The following is a 19,876-nucleotide window of genomic DNA, read 5'->3' as shown; positions in this document are numbered from 1 at the left end:
TGTTGGTGTTTTCTGAGCAAAGTGGGTCAGTGAATAATTATATTCCGTCAATGAAAGCGAGAAAGGGTAGAGGTGTGCGAGGATGATGAGGTGGGATGGGCAGGAGAATAAAGGGTCACAGCTTGAGAAACAAAGTGTGATGATTGCAGAAAATCAATAGCAGAATAATGATGCTTTTTCTCTCCACTCATGCTCGAAGACTCTGCCCAGTGTGTGTAACATCTCATTAAAACGAGCAAGGTTAGTACACTCCTCTCATCCCTCTCTCCTCCACATACAGACCTAATAAAAAAGACACGCTTAATAAAAGAAAAAATACTGTGTCTTCTTATATGAATGTATTTAGAAGCTACAGTGCACAAATAGACTTGTCTTGGCCTACCTACTAATATATTTAACCTAATTTTTCAAAATTGTTATTATTTAAAAAAAGATAAGTAATAGTAATAATTATTATTGTTTTTGTTGTTACACTCTGTCTGGACATGTCTGTTTGATGGTGCCGACTGCATCTGTTCTACAGGAGGTCTCTGGAGCTTGAGCTCTCACTCAGTCCCCTCTGATCCGAGGTCGGCCTCTCAGCTGTAAGCCCCCGTCTCCCCACCCTCCCCTTCATTGGCCCTGAGTGGAGCCCCATGTGGGAAATGCTCCCCCCTTTCAGGAAAGTTAAACTTTGCAGCAAAAGAACTGAGTGACCCAGTCACCTCTGACTTCTGAGGTTAAGCTTTCACTGGCTCCATTTCTTCTAATAATGCCCTGCCAAAACACACACACACACACACACACACACACACACATACCTCTGTTTAGACTGTGCACCACATTCAGAATACCAGCACAAGAGAAATTTAAATTCCAATTACAAGTGGGATTTCAGGCGGGGTTCAACCTTCACCAGACCAAGATGTTGGATTCTTACACCAGAAGCAAAAACAGAAATGACCTTAGCCTCCCCACATCTCCTTTTTTCATTCCATTTTTTTTTTCCTTCCCTCTCTCCCTCCCTCGGAAGATTACTACTTCCTCTGCGGACAGTGGAGGATGGCCTGTGAGTGTAATCAGTGTGTGTTCACGCTGCGGCGGTGGCGGCTCTGTGGATCCAGTCTGGTTTGTGGGTTAAGACTGCAGGCTGCTGATTGTTATTCTGTTCTGACCTTCACAGGCCCAGCAAACGGCTTGAAATAAAATAAATATTAGTGCAGGGGACCGGGAAAGGTCAGGGTCACTGGCTGACAGGCAGCCCAATAGGGGGCGTAGACACACACACAGACACAGGCATACATGCTCACACACACTGACTCACACACTGACTCACAGAGACACACATACACTTTTTTTAACAGACTCACACAAGTACATACCCCCTACCTGCCACAATACGTACATTATATAAAGTTTGTGAACATACAGAGACTGGGACACACACAAGAAATTAATACATACATATACATATACGTGTGTGTGTGTGTGTGTGTGTGTGTATATATATATATATATATATATATATAGAGAGAGAGAGAGAGAGAGAGAGAGAGAGAGTGTACCCACTATTAAGATAAATAATCTAACACTTATTGCACAATATTAACAAAACTTTAGGAAGGGATGAATGTAGATGAAAGTGCTGAAAATGTGTGTAATGAACTGTCTTCTAAAAAAAAAAACGAGAAATGGCTCAGAAGAAGACTATTTTAATGTAACAGTTTAGATGAAAAATGAAATACTGTGTGTTTTTTTTTTTCTGAACACACTATAAATATATGTCCAGACCGACACACACGCACACACAAACAGTCCTTTACCCATAATCTCACCCACATGCACAAAGACACACACTCCTACTCACTCACAACTCTAGCACAAACACACACTGTAAAAAATGCCAAACTTTATGGGATGTGAATATTTGACTGGGAAAGAGAGAGAGCCAAGCTGCCCACTGCTGGCACTGGATGAAGACTGAGAGTAGGAGACGTGTGTGTGTATTTTTGGGCGGGGTAAATCCCAGTTGGGCGTCTCTCTTACTCAGCCCGGCACAATTACAGATGGTGCGGAGAAACCCAACCTGATCGCTCGCTAATTTCTTGCATTCCTACAGAGACTATAATCTCCACACATCTGAAAAAAGGAGAAAGTCTAAATTGATCCCAGCTGCATTGTCCGGCCGAAAAGAATCCGACTGCAGTCTAAGCAAAGTAAGATCTTTTTATTCCTGTCCATGATAAAGAGTGAAAAAAATTAATGCCAGAGAAACCAAAATGATGGGTGTCACCCTTCATCAACCAACACATCCCTCCTAGGGACCCACAGTTCGTAATTGGGATTTAAATGTATTTGTAACCATTTTACTAATCGAAACTTCTGACTTGTCACCAGTCCTGTCACGGCTGTTTTTTTTACTCATTCTGGTTCAAAAGATATTTCATTATTCAATTATTGATATAAACCTAAACACCTCTGGGAACTCAAGACTGTTTTCAGGTGACGACCTCTTGAAGCTCATCGAGAGAATGCCAAGAGTGTGCAAAGCAGTAATCAGAGTAAAGGGCGGCTATTTTGAAGAAACTAGAATATAAAACATGTTTTCAGTTAATTCACCTTTTTGTTAAGTACATAACTCCACATGTGTTCATTCATAGTTTTGATGCCTTCAGTGAGAATCTACCAACGTAAATGGTCCTGAAAAAGAAAGAAAACACACTTTGTTCCGTCACTGTCTGTGTGTCTGAGATGCAACTGGACTGCTGGCAACACAACGCTTGACCAACAAAATCACAAATACACTCTTGCTAATCCTGCTACTTTGAGCATGATCCACTAGACAGAAAAGGAAAATTACTCAGACTAAATGAACAAATACAGAATAGAAAACGTCAAGTGGAGACTAAGAGGCAGATGGAGGAAGGAGTCTCTACTGAGAAAGACGAGCGAACGCCAGAAGGACGGTCAAACCGACACTCTATGGACAGAGGGAAGGGGTGGAGAATAAAATGGGAGGATGAAAGGACAGACAGATGGGGGAGAGAGGGAGAGAGAGAGAGACCGAGTGTGGGCAGGGAGGGACAGGAAAAGGCAGAAAGACGGGGGGAGAGGGGAGCGCTGGTGGCGGCGAGATAAAAAGAGAAGATGGAGAGATTGCTATGTCATCTGCGCTGTCATGTGAGAGACTGGGCAGTAAATATTTAACAGCGCTGCCTCTTGATCACGTTTCCACTGCAGGTGCTGTGGCCAGCAGCTTGGCATCTGGGGAAAAAGAAGGAAAACAAAAAAAAAAGAGAGAGAACCAAAGGAAACGAACAAGAGAGTGAACAAAAGATAGAAAATGGATATGAGAAAATACATTTTAAAATACAAATAAATAAGGTAGTGGAGAAAGACAGATGTACAGTCGGAGTGACAGATCTCCATTTCATGTCATCGCGTGTGCAGTCCTCTGGGAAACGTCGGCAGATTCTTGTTATTTAATTCGTCGTTGGACGACAGCCAGGCCTCGCGGCCCCGGCATGCAATTTGCTGTCAGATCGGAGTGTGCCGGGCATGGAAAAGCTTACCAAATCCGACCCCCTGCCGGGGCATCTCACTTGAAAAATCGCATAAAAAAGGGGGCTGATTAGCGGCGAGTGGGAGCGTGTGTTAACCTCTGCGCCGTGTCCACCAAGCATGGCGGCGGCTGAGCACTTCAAAGGCTGGAGCCTCTGGGACGAAACTTGCTTACAGGCCTTGCAGCGAGTCAGAGACAGGCTCCTCGAGATAAATCCGGCACCAACGAGACGGACAATCACTCTCCATTTTACAGCAGTGAGACACCGTGCTGAGGACACTTCCCAGCGTGCAAATCCAAATGTTCGCGAGACCTCGAGGAAAAACTATGACTTGAAATTTTTGCAGCCTTTGAACTTTCTTACTAATCTGGGAAAGAAAAGGGCAGCTCTGGCTCTGACGGTTCAGCACATATGGTCTCCAAAACAATGTTCTGTTGTTAAAAGCACCCTTGTCTCCCATCAGCAGATATTTATCCCGCTGGATAACTGGACACAGTTGGCGGTATGACTGGTGACTGCAGGAACATTGATAATTTGGCCTCTGATCTGGAACTTAGATCACCAACCTCAACAACAGGTTCAAAAACATGTAGTCTGAACTGCGCATTAACTGCACTTTAAACTTCTTCAGTGTAATAGTCAATGTTCAGGATATTCGGAATATTCAAGATCATTAAGATCTATTTTTAATTGGCACTTGTCTAATGAAATCAGGAGTACAAACAGTACTGTGAATATGTTTGTTCTTGCAAAATACCATCCACAGTGTTGCAGTCATTTTTCAGACTTGAACTAAAATGTTTTACATCATTCCAAGAGGAAGCCTGTTCTATAATAAACCAGTTTAGCTCTTTATAAAGCCATAGACAGAATAATAAAAAGACTGCAACTGGGCAATAATGCTGACCAACAAATTTTAATTAAAATCTTCATACAACAATTGTGCTCTTCTCATTAACTCCACTACTTTTCAACTGCGATTAAAAAGTACATCTCCGTTCATCACTCTCCGGGCCCTGAGAGAAACACCAAAGGCCAGAAACAGTGTCTCTTATTGGGCTATTTTATTCTTCTTTAATTTTCCCATCTCTTTTCCTTCAGGTCACACTGGCTCGCTCCCATTGTTCACTGGCAGCCCCTTTCATGGAGGATTTTGCATTCTGATGAAGATTGAGGCAAGCCTTTTGCTTCATGCAACATATTCTTTGATTGTCTGTTCTTTTAACTGCTTTCTATGTACCTCCCTCCCCCAGAACCTTTCTTTCTTCCCCAGCTTTAATGCAGAGTGACTTTTCTTTTCAGGGTGCCTGATACAGATTTTTGACAGGGTTTCTTTGAGGGAACAAATGGACGATGATGAGAACTTCCTCACTGATAAGCTGTGTAATATCCGGGTTTAGCCCAGGGCTGCTTTCTGCCAATTGTCTGGGAATGATTGGAGCCTCTGAACTCTGCTGATTTCGGTGAATCGTGCTCATTATGAGGTCACTAGACAGAGGAGACAGCCAATGGGTTCGTTCCATGAGCTTTCACATCTGCATGTGTCTCATAATCCGAGGAACACCACTATGAATAGATAACATTGATACAAGCCCTGGACGAGGTTGTACAATCAGATAAGATATACCATACACTACAATTGTTATCACCGAATGTGTGAATGCATGGAGAGATGCTGACTTGGAAAAGGCAGATCTACCATATGTTGTCTCAGTCATTTCTCTTTTATTGATCATGGCTCGCCGTTGCTATCGATTATATAAATATATCACTGTTTTACGTGCTTGATATTTCATTTTCTCTAAGGTGAATCTTATTTTCAAGGAAGGTAAAATGATGGATTACAAATCTTAAGGACAATATCCCGAAGCAATTACGTATTGATCCAAGTATTGATTTTATTTTATTTATTTATTTTACTGAGAAGACAGACAGAATATTCGCCTACAATGTGAGCAGAAGACAAACGAATTCAACCACCAAAACATATTTTTACATTTGGACCCAAGAGGAGGTTTATAGAACAAGAGTACTTGTGACTAAAGCATAAAGAGTGGTTAGGTTGTTCCTCCTCTCCAAGATACAGATCACCAGAAAGCTGTCCTTTCTGTTCACTTCTGTAAATTCTGCGAACATACCTGATGTTACTTTGGCAGGTAAAAACATTTGATAAAATCTATTAAAATGTTCAACAATCTGTATGTGTTGATAATCAACAATGATTGTCAGACCAGTCGAGTAGTGTGACTTAAAATGTTTAAACGATTTGGAAGGAAGTTTATGAAATCTCATCATAATACATACAACAGGACTCTTATTTTTTATTTGTTTAATTATTGTGAATGAGCCAACTCAGATACCTTCCATTATGAAGGTTACATGCATCCCTTCCTCTTCAAAATTAAGGGGATGATGCTAAAACAAATAAACCAACCTGGCTCAACCGATTACCTTCTCTAAATGTATTTTGCTGAAAAAGTGCAGCTTGACTCCTTCAGTTTCAGTGAGCAGGAAGCAACAATTACCAAGTCAGACTTCTATGTCTTCGGCTGCTCTGCATTACGGAGAACAAATCCAACAGCAGGAAGCTGGTAGACCAGGAATGGCTATTCCTGCTGTCTCTTCATCCCTCGCTGTCTCCTTCTCGCCCCCTCGGTCTGACTGAGTGCTACATAGTTCTCCTATCGTCTCGCAGCCGGTACTATGAATTATTGAGAGAGATGAACTGAAAATAAAATGGGACAGCAAGGAAGACCGATGGTGGATGGTGGGCACATTGTACACACCTCTCCCTCTGTCTCTGTCACCTGCCCCCATACTGCAACACAATCCACAGCAGTCTGTGCTAAGAGCAACAGTTAATTTAATTAACCTATCGGCAAATGAAAAGAATTTTGCGGCCAATTAACAATACTGCAGAATGGTACTGCATACTGTGACAGTGTTAACACAATGCAAAAACGTATCAAGAAAAAAGAAAACAGAAATGCAGCAGATGTTTATCCATTATCAGAACAAAGCCTTGCTAGCCCTTGTTAATAATAATCGCACCGGTAAATACCCTGTGGTTCAGGGTGGTGGCTCGTTCATATCAGATACCAGATTACAAAGGTTTATTATAAGAATCAAAATCAGAAATGATTGTCATTGTGAAACACTGCAGAACACGGTGCACACAATGAAATGTGTCCTCTGCTTTTAACCATCATCCTTGGTTAGCAGTGGGCAGCCATGAAAGGTGCCCGGGAAGCAGTGTGTTGGGACGGTGCTTTGCTCAGTGCCACCTCAGTGGCACCTTAGCGGCAACCTTCTGATTACGGGGCTGTTTCCTTTACTGCTAGGCCCACCACTGCCCCAGTATGTGTAAAAGCTAGCTTAAGAAGAAGACGACACGTAGCAAATATATAATAAAAAATATGATACAAAATATAAAATTGAAAGGTGAGGTAGAAACATTATTGCACATGAAAAAGAAATTGAATTAAAGGTGGATAAATAGATAAGCGTACATTAGAATGTAGTACAGAATATTTTTAATAACACATAGCAAATTGATTGAATACTCTATGGTGTAAAGCTATTGGGACAACTATAACAAAATATGTGTTGCTCTGTTGCTATTCTATTTGTTTTATAACAGAATTTAATTTTGGACATACAATTAATGATTGGATTATACAATTAAAATTTGTGCACTATGTTAAACCAAAGCCTGTCCACACTGAAATCTGATCACCGAGATCAAGCTGAATTTTATTCACCCAGCCCTATAAGACATACAGGTCTATCATACACTATTAACATATAAAGCAATTGTCAAAAATACATTTTAAAAATATGTTTACTCTCCATTCCAATGTCAAATACTACAATTTTTCATTTGGAAGAAGATTCATCTGGAGCTTTTTCACTAACCTAAACATGTGTGATGCTGCAATGTAATCATAAATATGGTAATATTAAATACCAGCAGTATTAAAATAGAGATGTGCCATCAAATGCTCAGCAGAGATTACGCCAACCAAAGGACAGATCCTATCTTTGCCTAATGGCATTCACATAATGGATGTTGTGAGGGGAGCAGATGCTCAAGCCATATGACAGACAAATCAATTCTAAGCAATCCTCATCACCTGCTGGAGCTTTCCAATGCCTTATGTGAACTAAAAGGTGTCAAGCAATGCAAATTCTAAAATGCTGGGCCTCATTTCACCCACATAAAATTGTCAGTAATGTGCAATTTATTCATAATCAGGACTCCCTTCTCAATCTGCATCAAGACAGGACTCCCTTCTCAATCTGCATCAACACATCTCCTTGTCAAAATCTAAATATCTGTGAACTTTAGGCAAAAAGAATGGTCATAGGTGTGAATAAATTCACCTCACACAGGTGCCAAAATATAGGGTGACAGGTCTTCTGCAGGGTTAATAGGGCTGGTGCTCTTTAATATGAGCGGTTTTCAGCATTGTTTGCAAGGGGAATCATTGAGAGAATGGTCATGTGGAAGAAAGTTCTGAGACTTATCAATTTAGGTTTCAATTGGATAAGCAGGGCACTGCACTTCTCTATTATGCACCAATCAGACAAATCACATTAACCAAACCATATTCACACTAAAGCAGGGATGTGGAGATTTTTCAACAAAGCAGATTAGGTGTGTGCTTAATTAATGTAAAACATCTACGTCCACTGGATTGTAGTGATTCTCCACAACAACCCAGTTCCAATGTTGCATTTCTTCACCTCGGTTTAACCATAAGGGAATAAAGCGAGAGCTATATTCAGACACCAGGCACTCTATTTGCATGCATATATTTACTATACGCTTTCATGGCCTCATTTTACAGCCTAATAGGTAAACGTAATAGTAATAGGTATGAAGGGGTAAATAAACACCATGCATAAGACAAGTAGAAAGGTAGAAGTGGAGGGTGGAGGATGCCGAAATAATGAGAAGCAGCTGTGTAACGATGAGGGCAACACTTGAGGCATTGTCTGAAATGGAAAAGGGCTGAAGCAGAGAGATTGATATTCGTTGAGGCTTTTCTAGTGTCCCAGAGCACCCCTGCCGAAACATCTGGCACGAGGTAATACTGCGCCTACTGCCTCCCCGCACTCACCCTTCAAGAGCTCTCAGCTCAGAGCCTTGAGGCCGCTGCACCCCAGGGCTGTCTGTCTGCCTGAGAGAGCGAGGGAGGGCGGAGTGGAGGAGTAAAGCTGCTGTTCAGGGAGCACTTGACCTTCAAAGATCCTATGCATTTTTTTTCTGAGATGAACATAAAAGGGATCAGGTGGGGCTTGACTGACTGACTGCCTGCCTGCCCGGCTGCCTTCAACCACTGCCTGCCACACACCCACTCAAACAGTCCAATTGGACTCCCACTGACCCACTGATAATATATGTGTTTAAAGATTAGAGCAAGTGGGTTCTCAAATCTTGTTTCATAAACCAGACATCGTTTCCCTGCAGGGACATAAAAAAATGACCTGAACTTGAATGAAGCCCAATGTGTCTTGCAGGGTCGAAGATGATTCATGCAAGTGTTTTGCTCAGAAATGCGTCCACATTTTATGTTAGTACAGAAAATGTCTGTTTTCCAATGCATAAAAATGACATAGAAGTCTAACGCTCAGAAGCCTAAGACACATCGTCCATTTTCAGTGAAATGCAAAAAATGAAGGAAGCTTACACACAATTATTTTATTACATTTTAGCAGAAAGCTACTAACTAAAGGTCAAAAATCATTCATTTACATTTACATTGACATTTTACAGCATTTATCAGACGCCCTTATCCAGAGCGACTTACAACCAGTAGTTACAGGGACAGTCTCCCTGGAGCAACTTAGGGTTAAGTGTCTTGCTCAGGGACACAATGGTAGTAAGTGGGATTCGAACCCGGGTTTTCTGGTTCATAGGTGAGTGTGTTACCCACTAGGCTACTAACACCCTCAGCTGTGATGCCATTCAGCTGTGATGCCTTTATTAGTGACCAATGACATATTTGGGTAGACTACACTAATCCATTTTTTACACAGTCACTAGACAAAGCTTGGCATGGACTCATATGCTAATGACCCATAATAACCCAAATTGGCTTGCGCAAGGCACAATTTTTGACATTTAGAAAATTATACGACTAATGCTGCATTTGCAAGTATACATTTAGGGTGTACAGCTATTGCTATTCAATCCATAGCATGAATGAATATCCATGAATATTCTTATGGGGTGCGCATTAAAACTGTGACATGAAGAGGTAAAGCGTGTTATATTTAATGACCATTAGTGGTCATTAAAATGCAGTAAATTCTGGACGAGTGCAATTTTTGGTATTTTTTGCGAAGATACGGTGGTCCAAGCAAGGTAATGCACTTATGTGTAACAGGTATAAAGTAAATTGTAAGGCTGTACGATGACAATCTTCATGGATTTGACACAGAAGCAATTTTGCAGCATTTAAACTAAACCCGATCGACTAAACCCGATGACCTCATTCCAACTTAACTACCATGACCAATGACATTATGCCACAAGACCTGAACATATAAGATTACAAATTATAAAAGGGTAAGAATGCACATTTGGAAGGAAGAGGGCCAAGAGCTTCTCCATTAGCTGTGAAAACAACTGAAATTGGCAACAAAAACTGCAGTAATTAATTAAGTTAAAAATAATCTATAAAAACATATTTCAGGTACGTATGATAAATACATTTTTAAATGTTCAACATTGCCTCCTTGTAACCCCAAGATAGATGTAAGATAACAAATAAATTTTAAGAAGACAACATCCAGGTCACCTGAGTTTGATGATTCAATGTTTTGAACCTTAGTCCAAACAGTCAAAGCTCAAGTCTGCTTTTTGAGATTCATTCCAGCTGTGCTCAACTTCATTTATCATCCCCTGAACAAGATGGAAATGATTATGGCTCAAACGGAAATCTGGCCTCCAGGATTATATCTGGACCACAGTGATGTGGCAGTCTGACCTTGCGTTTACTGACCTTCAAGCATTTCACAACCCTCAGCCCCAGATCCACATGACGTGGACTCTCTCAGTCTCTGCCTTCAGTTTGTTATGTGTGGAGTCTCTTTCTGGAGACACGCTTGAAGGATACATATATTTGCAGCCACAGCATGTTTTGGCCTTGGGCCTGCAGGATCACTGGGCCATGCTGGGTAGAATGTCTACTGACCAGGCTTCATACCAGACTAGTTGAGAGTAATTACGTGTGACTGTAGGGGGCTACACCCGCAATGTTAGAGTTGTTATGCTTGCTAATGCTGATGCTAGCCTACACACAAAATGATAGAAAAAGAGAGTAAAACAACTGGAGAAGATGATGGAATAAAGTAGAGAAAAGCAGTTTGATAGTTTACATACTTTTGAGACTAATTGTGTAAAGAGAAGTGAAGCAATTTTGATAAAATCTTACTAATCCTGGCTATAGGTATTACAGGTATCTTCCAGTTCCGTGAGTATCCTAATGCTGAAAAAATATTCCATGGAACAAGTAGCCGGAAATAATCAATAGCCGAGTTTTCTGATGAATGTCATATTCTTGCAAGATCTCATTAACAATTGACAGTTGTCACTGTCTTTATTCTGTGCTCATTCCTAAATCTATTTAGACAATATTCTTTGGTTTCACAAATACAGTCCTGTGGCTGCCTTTAAAATAATAACCTAAAAAATATTTCACACCAAGCTTTGCTCTTTCTCTTATTGCACACAGACATTGCGATCACCAATGCAGGCATGGTATAATGTAACTTTTATAACTAAGCTATTTATTAAAGTTGATCTTGATGCCTCCAATGTCTAATCTGGAGACATGATTTTTATTTAATTTTGCCCATGGACCTGTGTTCAGCCTTTCAACAACTGCAGCTGATGGTGGCAGTATCAAACTGAATGGCAAAAAGACTACAGGATTATTCACTCAACTAAAAGATATGACCCACGTACCCTGCCCTTGCACATTCAAGCTCAAGGAATTGCTCAGGATATGATAAAAAACAAATAGGAACAAGACAGCAGGAACATTCTGTGGTTACTGGGCAACTACTGAAAGAAGAATCAGCAGGATCCTCTGAATCTCTGCTGTTGTGCAACTATTCAAATCCTGCTCTCCATTTGTGTTTCATTTTACTCGTAAGGGCAACAATGGATTTTCAGCTGGAGTTACACCCTTGCAGCACACAAAACCACATAAACCATTCCCCTTATTCTCTGTGACCAGTGACATGACCCCAAACAAGCCAAGAACTGAGTCTACAGAAGTGAAACTGGTATGATTGAGGATCTCAGAAACAAAAGACACATCCAGCTTGGATATATTTCTTGGATATATTTCTTATTTTATCATCTTTACTGAAATTCATAATTTTAAAAGGTTTATTTTCACACCAGAGTCTGTGGAGAGTAACCTTCTGTTTATAGTGATTTGTTATTGTGAAACACTGCAGCACAGCACACAGTGGACACAACACAATGAAATGAGTCCTCTCCAGTGGGTAGCCATGACAGGTGCCCGGGGAGCAGTGTGTGGGGACGATACTTTGCTCAGTGGCACCTCAGTGGCACCTTGGCATCAACAAGGCTGGCAAAATCGTCCTTGTACCCACTGCTGCCCACTGCTCACCAAGGCGATGGGTTAAATGCAGAGCACACATTTCATTGTGAGCACCATGTGCTGTGCAGCAGTGTATCAGTGTATTTTTTATTGTTTTTTTTTATTGAAGACCAGAGACAAACGTTGGGGCATTCATGATTTGAAATTCAATGTATTACCCACTTTCAAGAGTTTGATTGAATGTATGTCTCGAATCAGCACCACGGACAGCTCTTCTTATTGAAGAAGTGCATTTTAATGCAGACTGTTATTCAACAAAGACACTGAGTGGACGGGCATGCTTTTCATAGTACTACAACATAGTGCACGTTGGTCTGGTTCACTAATTTGATTACCTCATACAGTTTCTCAGCTCATAATTTCACCTTTTCAATAAGCAGACATCACAAACACGATTTCTGTTTTGGTCATCAGTGGACCACGTCTGCTACTGATTGGTTAACTAGTGAATTCCAATTGGTTAACTAGTGACACTGACATTCATGAAGACATCCAATGTAAACCCAAGTGTCCAAGATATCCCTGGGTGGCACAACTGTGTTTGGGTCACAGGGGTAATAGAACCCCACACAGGGTATAGCCTGAAGGAGTTTAACAGACCACCACAGTGCCACGTCAATCCACCGCAAAAGTGGAAAGTAAAAGTTCATCAAAGGCAAAAAAGTAAAAAAAAAAATGGTGGAAGCAAATTCTACTGGCCACCCTAAGCAGGGAAAACTGAAGGAAGGGAATGAGGATGTGACGGGAAGCGTGAGTGAGAATGAGCAATGAGGGAGATGGAGGCAGCTGGAGATGACAGGTGTCTGGGCTGCTGAGGCCTCAGTGCTGAGGCTGTAATTGGTTGTGGCAGACGCAGACAGCGGCGATGCCCGGCTTCAGTCCTCCAGGGGTCAGGTATGAAAAGCACATTTCAGACCAGACGGGGAGGAAGGGGATGTCACGGAGAAAGGGGGAAATTCTGAAACGGGAGGACCGGGATGGGAAAGGATAGAGGGAAGAAAAGCACATATGAGTGAAAAGGGATAGTGGAGGGAGTCATGGTAGGATATATATAGAAGTGTATAAATTTGATACGGAGAGAGAAAGAGAGCGAGAGAGAGAGGATGTGGGGATGAAATGTGTACATGTCTATGGCTGAGTAAACCCAATTGGACGATTACATAATCCTCTGACATCGCGAATCAGGGTGATTTGCTGTAAATGCATGGGATTTCACAGCCTGATGGAGCCGAAGTGTGGCTCTGAGCGGGGGTGAGCACACACAGCTCTCGCTGCCCTTACAATAACTCGCACCGATGATACACACTCACAGCCGCACAATGTACGCCACCTGCTATGCATCTGTGCAAATTTCACGATTGGTTAATATGCGTTAGAAGCTATTTAGCCATTAAATCATGTACTACCCATGTTGCAAAGTCTAAACCTTACAGATTAATAAATATAAATCCATAAGGTATAGTTATAATCAAGTAATCTGATGGACATCACCCTAAGAACATGTGTTCCTTGTAGGCCCTGTCCTTATGTCATAAACAATATATACAGAGAGAGTTCGGTAAAAAAGAAATAAATCGTAAATAATACCAGTGGTGGCTCACTGTACTTTGTATACACATTGTACACTCGCACAAAAGTTATACCAGTAACATCAAATGTTACATCCAAAGACCTGTCTGGCACCAAAATGATCAAGAATTCCCATAAGGTTTGTCCTTTAACAGCAAGTCCTGTAATGGTTAGAACCAGATTGAAATCTGATGAATTTTTGATCAATGATCAAAGATCAAACATTACTCTCTGCTGATAGCTCATTAAACTCTCATATATGGCCAGACCCTTCAAGGCAAGTGCACACTGAACTGAACTGACTCTCAACACTGGCTGTGTCCCAACCCTGCAGACCTGCGACGGCACAGAAGCTGCCCCAGACATGTGGCGCAGCCCAGAACTATGCTGGCTCTGGATAATGATGAAGGCCTCCTCGTGGGAGCCAGAGGACAGCAGGAACAAGCCGATCACCCAGCTGGACTGAAACCTCTTCGCACAGAGGCTCTGGCTCTGCACGGATCCCAAGGGACCGGGCGACACAATGCCTCAGCAGGAACGCGGAAGTACGGCCAAACACCTGTTTCATACCAGAGCAACATTCCTCATCCCAATGCTGAGCTGAATTTGGGTAAATCAGCAATGGCTCTTCAGAAGCCTAGTTAATAACCAGCTAGAACGATGAAGAAGAACGGTTAATAGAAATGTTTTAAACATGATTACCACTACGGTGTAGCCTGAGCCCTTCAGCGGTGTAACAGTAGAAGGAAGTTTTGGACTATGGCTGTACATACAGCAGCTAGATACAAGCAAGTTTACATAACAGACTATTTTATGTCCAGGCTATGTACACTAAAAGTAAAAAAATGTGGATTTTTGTAGCAGGGGAACTCAAAGTATGTTTGTTGAATCAGTATATTTTATTTCAGAGTGATGTCAGAGTGATGTCTCAGCACATTAGAGAACATTTATATTTTTGATATTGTAATCTCTGTAATAAAATAAAAGCATTTGAGGTTCTGTAAAAAATGGATTTCAATATGCTTCAGATCGCCAGACCACTTCCACAAAGATTGTCATGTCCCAAATCACATCTTAAAATGAGCTCTCCCAAAAAAAAATTCCCATCACCCACACATTAATACTGTATGAACAGTAGGGAGGTGTCTGCGTCACTGGGATTGTTAGCCTAGGCGGCCTTGCGTAGTTGATGCATGTGGTGATTGACCGTCCTGATCCCCATGCTCTTTCTAGCAGTCAGATGCCTGCCTTGCTGCCTTACAAATCAGGTCCAACGATGTCCTGGATGTCTCTGACTCTGTAATTGAATTTCATTGCTTTCCATTTCCATTATTTGTTTGCTTTTTCTAACCTTGGCACTCAGGAAGACTTAGATCCACAAGGGTTTCATATAAATTTTTAAAGAGCCTGGGGTTGTCTCATCAGAACATGAGTGGTCTCTGAACACAGTAAAAATTAGGGGGTGATCTTGACCATTACCAAGGAAACAGACGATGAAGATGAGGGGGTAAAAAAGAAATGTAAAAAATAAATCCTTTGAATGTAAATGTCCATAATTAAGAGGGCCCACCAATTGTGTGGGAGACAAGGACACACTAATGAATCCATTAGCACCTCCACAGCATAAAAAAGGCAAAGCTAAAGGAGACTCATTTCAATACATTAGCGCGCCGACAATTTCACAGCATAGACTATTCAGCCGGGCCGGTGCTCTCAGAGGGCTACGACCTTTAGTCTTCGGAGAAGAGGGAGGATTTAGCGCTCTTGAGGGGGAAAAAAGGAAAACAAGAAAACACAAATGGCAGAATTAAACTGCCTTTGTTTCCCCTTCTTCTTCCTAAATGCCTTCCTTATCTTGGGCTTTATGAACAATAGCTCTTTGCTATTGCGCTACAAAAGAGGATTGGCGAAGTCTTGAAGCTGTTCAGGAATGCTGGTTAGCATTTTTGGAAGGGCTATTTTAAGCTTTCGGCTGAAGATTCATGTTTTGATTCATGTTGCTGAAATAGGACCATGCAGAACCAGTACATAGCCTCGAGCAAGCTCAACAACATCACTGTTCACAGACTGGCTTAATACAGAAAATGGACATTATAAAAATTCTCATGTAGTTACATTTGCTGTCTGAAGGATTCCTGCTTCCTTCAGCTGATCTTGTGTTGATCAGGTCACTTTCATTTACATTAATAGCCTTTATGCACATTGTTTTCTTGTTACTTTTGAAGCACTGACAACGTTGTAAATCACAGCATGATGAGTAAACCTGCTACTTGATGCTTTGTTGAAGTCTGTTTGCTTTCTTGCATCGTATAAGTGCTCCAGATAAGACAGATGACATATCTGTGGCAGTCAATGTTAATATTGTGGCAGGCTACTTCTAAAATATTTGTGGTTGTAGCAGTGGCCCAGAGCTCAGAAAACTATACTGTTGTTCCTTAACATGCTAAGCTACCCTTGGACCCATGCTCATCCATAGAACTATTACAGCAATGATCCTGTAGTGCAGTAGCAGTGGGTGAATATTCTATACAGGCATGAGAAAAGGACTGCAAGGATCATTTCAAAGAACTCTCCTATTTCTGGAAGCCGAAGAAAGTAGTGTTTCTACCGGGTCAGGCAGCTAGACGCATGACTGCAATGCAGATTCTACAATTAAGAGAGATTCACCTCAACTCAACACTATTGTTATAATTATATTCTGCAGCACATTGTATATTGTTTCATATCTGTAAGGGTGAATTGGCAGTGTTAGGCAGTCTGTAGTCTGCATCCCATTCTGACCTCATTTGCTGCGCACATAACTCTAGAGGGATACAGACATATATCGTCTGACCTATGCCCTCTGCCTGTCAATACTTGTGCATCATTATCCACTTCCCCATCCGTGCTGGAGGCTACTAAGGCCTGTGAATGAGTTTAATGCAGTCCTCGACTGTTTATTGAGTTTTGTACCTTGTTAAAGGGGCTTGCTAGACTTGCTCTGTTCTTGTCCTCTCCACTGAGCAAAGCTGAGGAAGAAGGGATCCCATTTAAATGCCAACGCAGGCCACTCTGCTTAGGTAGGGCAGCACTAGTACTTTTATTCAACATGTGAACATCTTGAATCAGCTGAAATTTGATAGAAATGCATAGCCTATAATATTACACACGTGATAGAAATCCAGCAATATTGAATATTGGTTTTACTGTTGTGGCTGATGTTGCTTTTAGTCTATGTTGATGGACTGCACTTTTATTTGTTCATTTTAATTAAAACTTTTTTTTACTGATTTCTACACCTGAAAGTGAAACTCACGCTTGGACAAACCTACAAATGGCATGCAGAGATAAGCATCCGTGTTGGCTTTCAAAGCCTTTCAGTCCCTGTGTTCTCATGCCCACGGTGGATCACGGTCATTAGCATCTCTGCTAGTCCCCTTCAGGAGCTTCATCCAAGCCATTATCAAACACCATGAGGCCACTCAGCAACCATTAGCAAGGCACAGAGAGCCAAGATAAACACGACCCCACTGGCACTTGTGGACCCACACACACATGGCGATACCCCATAAAAACCATCCCGTGCTTAAAAACATCTTCTGCTGCCGACAACTCAATGAGGCTTTTTCAGAATACGGAACTCCAAACTTCTGCATATTTCTATGTTTACATTTTTGGGGGGCTAAATAAAGTGAAACTCAGATGAGGGTGTGGACCAGTCCACACACTGCTGGGAAATTTGGACACTGAGCTTCAAGAGGAGGTTTTTCAAAACAGAGAACAGCAAGTGTGAGTTGACAATGTTGTAATTACAGCGTCTTTCAATGAGAAGGGATATGACGATGTGCGCCTCAAGCACACATGGGAAATGTTTCAAGGTTGCTGCTGAAATAGCAACGCGCACCCACAGATTTGTTTTCGTAAACTCATTCAGACAGTCGGTAAAACAGAACACCACGCTCGAGTCTCAAATCCTAAGAAAGGCACGTAGACAGAATAAACTGAGCCCAGGAAACAACACATCAACATCTCCAGGCTCTGCTTGCTCTTCTCTCTTTGTCCAATGTCGCAGGGGCTTCAACATAAACAGCATTCACAGCGCACATCCAAAAACACCTTCCCTCGCGTCACAGAACACTGACATGAATTTGGTGTTTCTTCCAATGAAATCGAGTTCCTAGCAAGACTTCCACCACTGAAAAAAAACTTTAAAGTGCTTTTCAAGCAGCTAAAAAAAATACTATGCAGTCAAAATACTATACAGTCAATTAGCCTCAATTTTTTAACAAGACTAGTTAGCTTTGCTTATGCGTTTGGACAGCTACTGTAATGTTGAGGAATATGTTAACCCGTGTTAGGAGACTGTTGCCACCACTCATGTTCTTGTTTATTAAATTAGAGAAGAAAGATGTTCCTGCCTTGTTTATTACAAGGTTACATGCTCTATGTCTCACTTTATAAATAACAAGGCGAGGTGGGCCTTTCCTCCATCTTCATTATTACTCTTACGCGCTTTTTGTCTGCCTGAGATTGTTTATAACCTTAATGGGTGCTTTGCTGCACTAACCCTGGTGAACACTGGACAATACTTTCAAAAAGTATTGATAGCTGAATAATGAACAAATTGCCTTCATGTGGGTGGGATTTATGACTAAGTAAAAGCAATAGAAGGGTCTTAGGCAAAATATGTGAAAAAGCAAGTCCTGTGCAGGACAAAGCAATATAAAAAGCTTCCAGGCTAATATGCAGTTAGCACTGCATGAAAAAAAATGTACATTATGTTTCATTAATTATCATCCACATTTTTAAATGGTGGGTTTATATTACTTTAGATGTCTTCCAAAAGCATTCTCGTATATATTACATGGAGTGAATACACATTGTTGTATATTGAATAGGCATCTCCAAAGTATTTTACATCCCAACCCTGAATTTATATTTCTAATAAATAAAAAGCCAGTTACTCACGTTGACAGATGTCCTTGTGCTCTTCAAAGCCTGGTTTACAGATACAGCGTCCAATTGGCACCAGCCAGCCGCCGTCTGCACTGCAGTACATTCGCGGAGCCTCAAACTCTTCTGAATCGTTGACGCAGGCTCCACGCACCTCCACCAGTGCTGAGTCGCCCCCGGTGACGGTGTCAGGAAATTGGGCTAGGTTGAGCACGGTGAGCGGACACTTCTTGTAGAACACCCGGACAGACACAAGGGCAATGCAGGCCCCAACGTCCTGGAAGGCAAGGTAGAAGCCCTTCTTGCTCAGGTTGCTGATGTCCCTGACCTCAGTGTTGAGCTTCATCACACGATCGCCCACGTCCACCTGCGTGAAGCTCTCATCGGCAGCTATGGTGTCGATCTTCACGTACTGGCTCTCTTTGATAAACCACAGGTTGGGATTGTTGGACTCATAGTAGAACATGTTGAAGGTCTCCTTGCAGGTGCCTGGCACGCCTGGCAGACTATTGCAGTCACGGAGCGTGAATTTAATCTCGATGTACACGCGTTGGGCACCATCACGTGCAATGTGACGAGTGCGCAGCCAGTTGTTCTGGTTGGCCTCCATGACATTGCAGACCTGGTAGGTGCGCATGGGTGTGTTCCTCTCATCCATCACACTTATTTCCTCCCACTGTGGAGAAACACACAGGATAAGCTTACACTTGCAACATTTGTATCTGTATAGATAAGCTATTGGTTTAGCCTAGGGCTGTCAAAAAACCCATCATTTTCTACAATGAATTTAGGGTGTAGGGTGGTAGTAGCCTAGTGGGTAACACACTCGCCTATGAACCAGAAGACCCGGGTTCAAATCCCACTTACTACCATTGTGTCCCTGAGCAAGACACTTAACCCTAAGTTGCTCCAGGGAGACTGTCCCTGTAAATACTGACTGTAAGTCGCTCTGGATAAGGGCGTCTGATAAATGCAATAAATGTAAATGTAAAATGTAAATATGGCAATATGACATGTGCCTCTCTACGTTATGCACAGTGACGGAGTTCATACGACTGAAGGCCACTGCTGCGTGTTTCACCAAGCAGCGGCCATTTCTTTTCCATTAACAATAATGCAATGCTGTGAGGGTGCTGCAATTTAGTTTTGAATTTATGTGAGAAAACACCAAGGCCAAAGAGATGAATTTAT

At 41.8% G+C, this 19,876-nt stretch overlaps 1 protein-coding gene across 2 annotated transcripts in view; it reads right to left on the bottom strand.

The window, feature by feature from the left end:
* The window catches only part of epha4b (eph receptor A4b), a 96,857-nt gene that overhangs the window by 57,727 nt on the left and 19,254 nt on the right, over window positions 1-19,876 (bottom strand). For both annotated transcript variants that reach the window (XM_028975616.1, XM_028975617.1), the window contains exon 3: window positions 18,701-19,361. In XM_028975616.1, coding sequence (XP_028831449.1) covers window positions 18,701-19,361 — 661 coding nt within the window. The remainder of the gene's footprint in view (window positions 1-18,700; window positions 19,362-19,876) is intronic.

The sequence above is a fragment of the Denticeps clupeoides genome, chromosome 4 (genome assembly GCF_900700375.1).
Source record: "Denticeps clupeoides chromosome 4, fDenClu1.1, whole genome shotgun sequence".
Taxonomy (NCBI): domain Eukaryota; kingdom Metazoa; phylum Chordata; class Actinopteri; order Clupeiformes; family Denticipitidae; genus Denticeps; species Denticeps clupeoides.
Note: the sequence above shows the minus strand (reverse complement) of the source record. Positions and strands in the feature narration are given on the sequence as shown.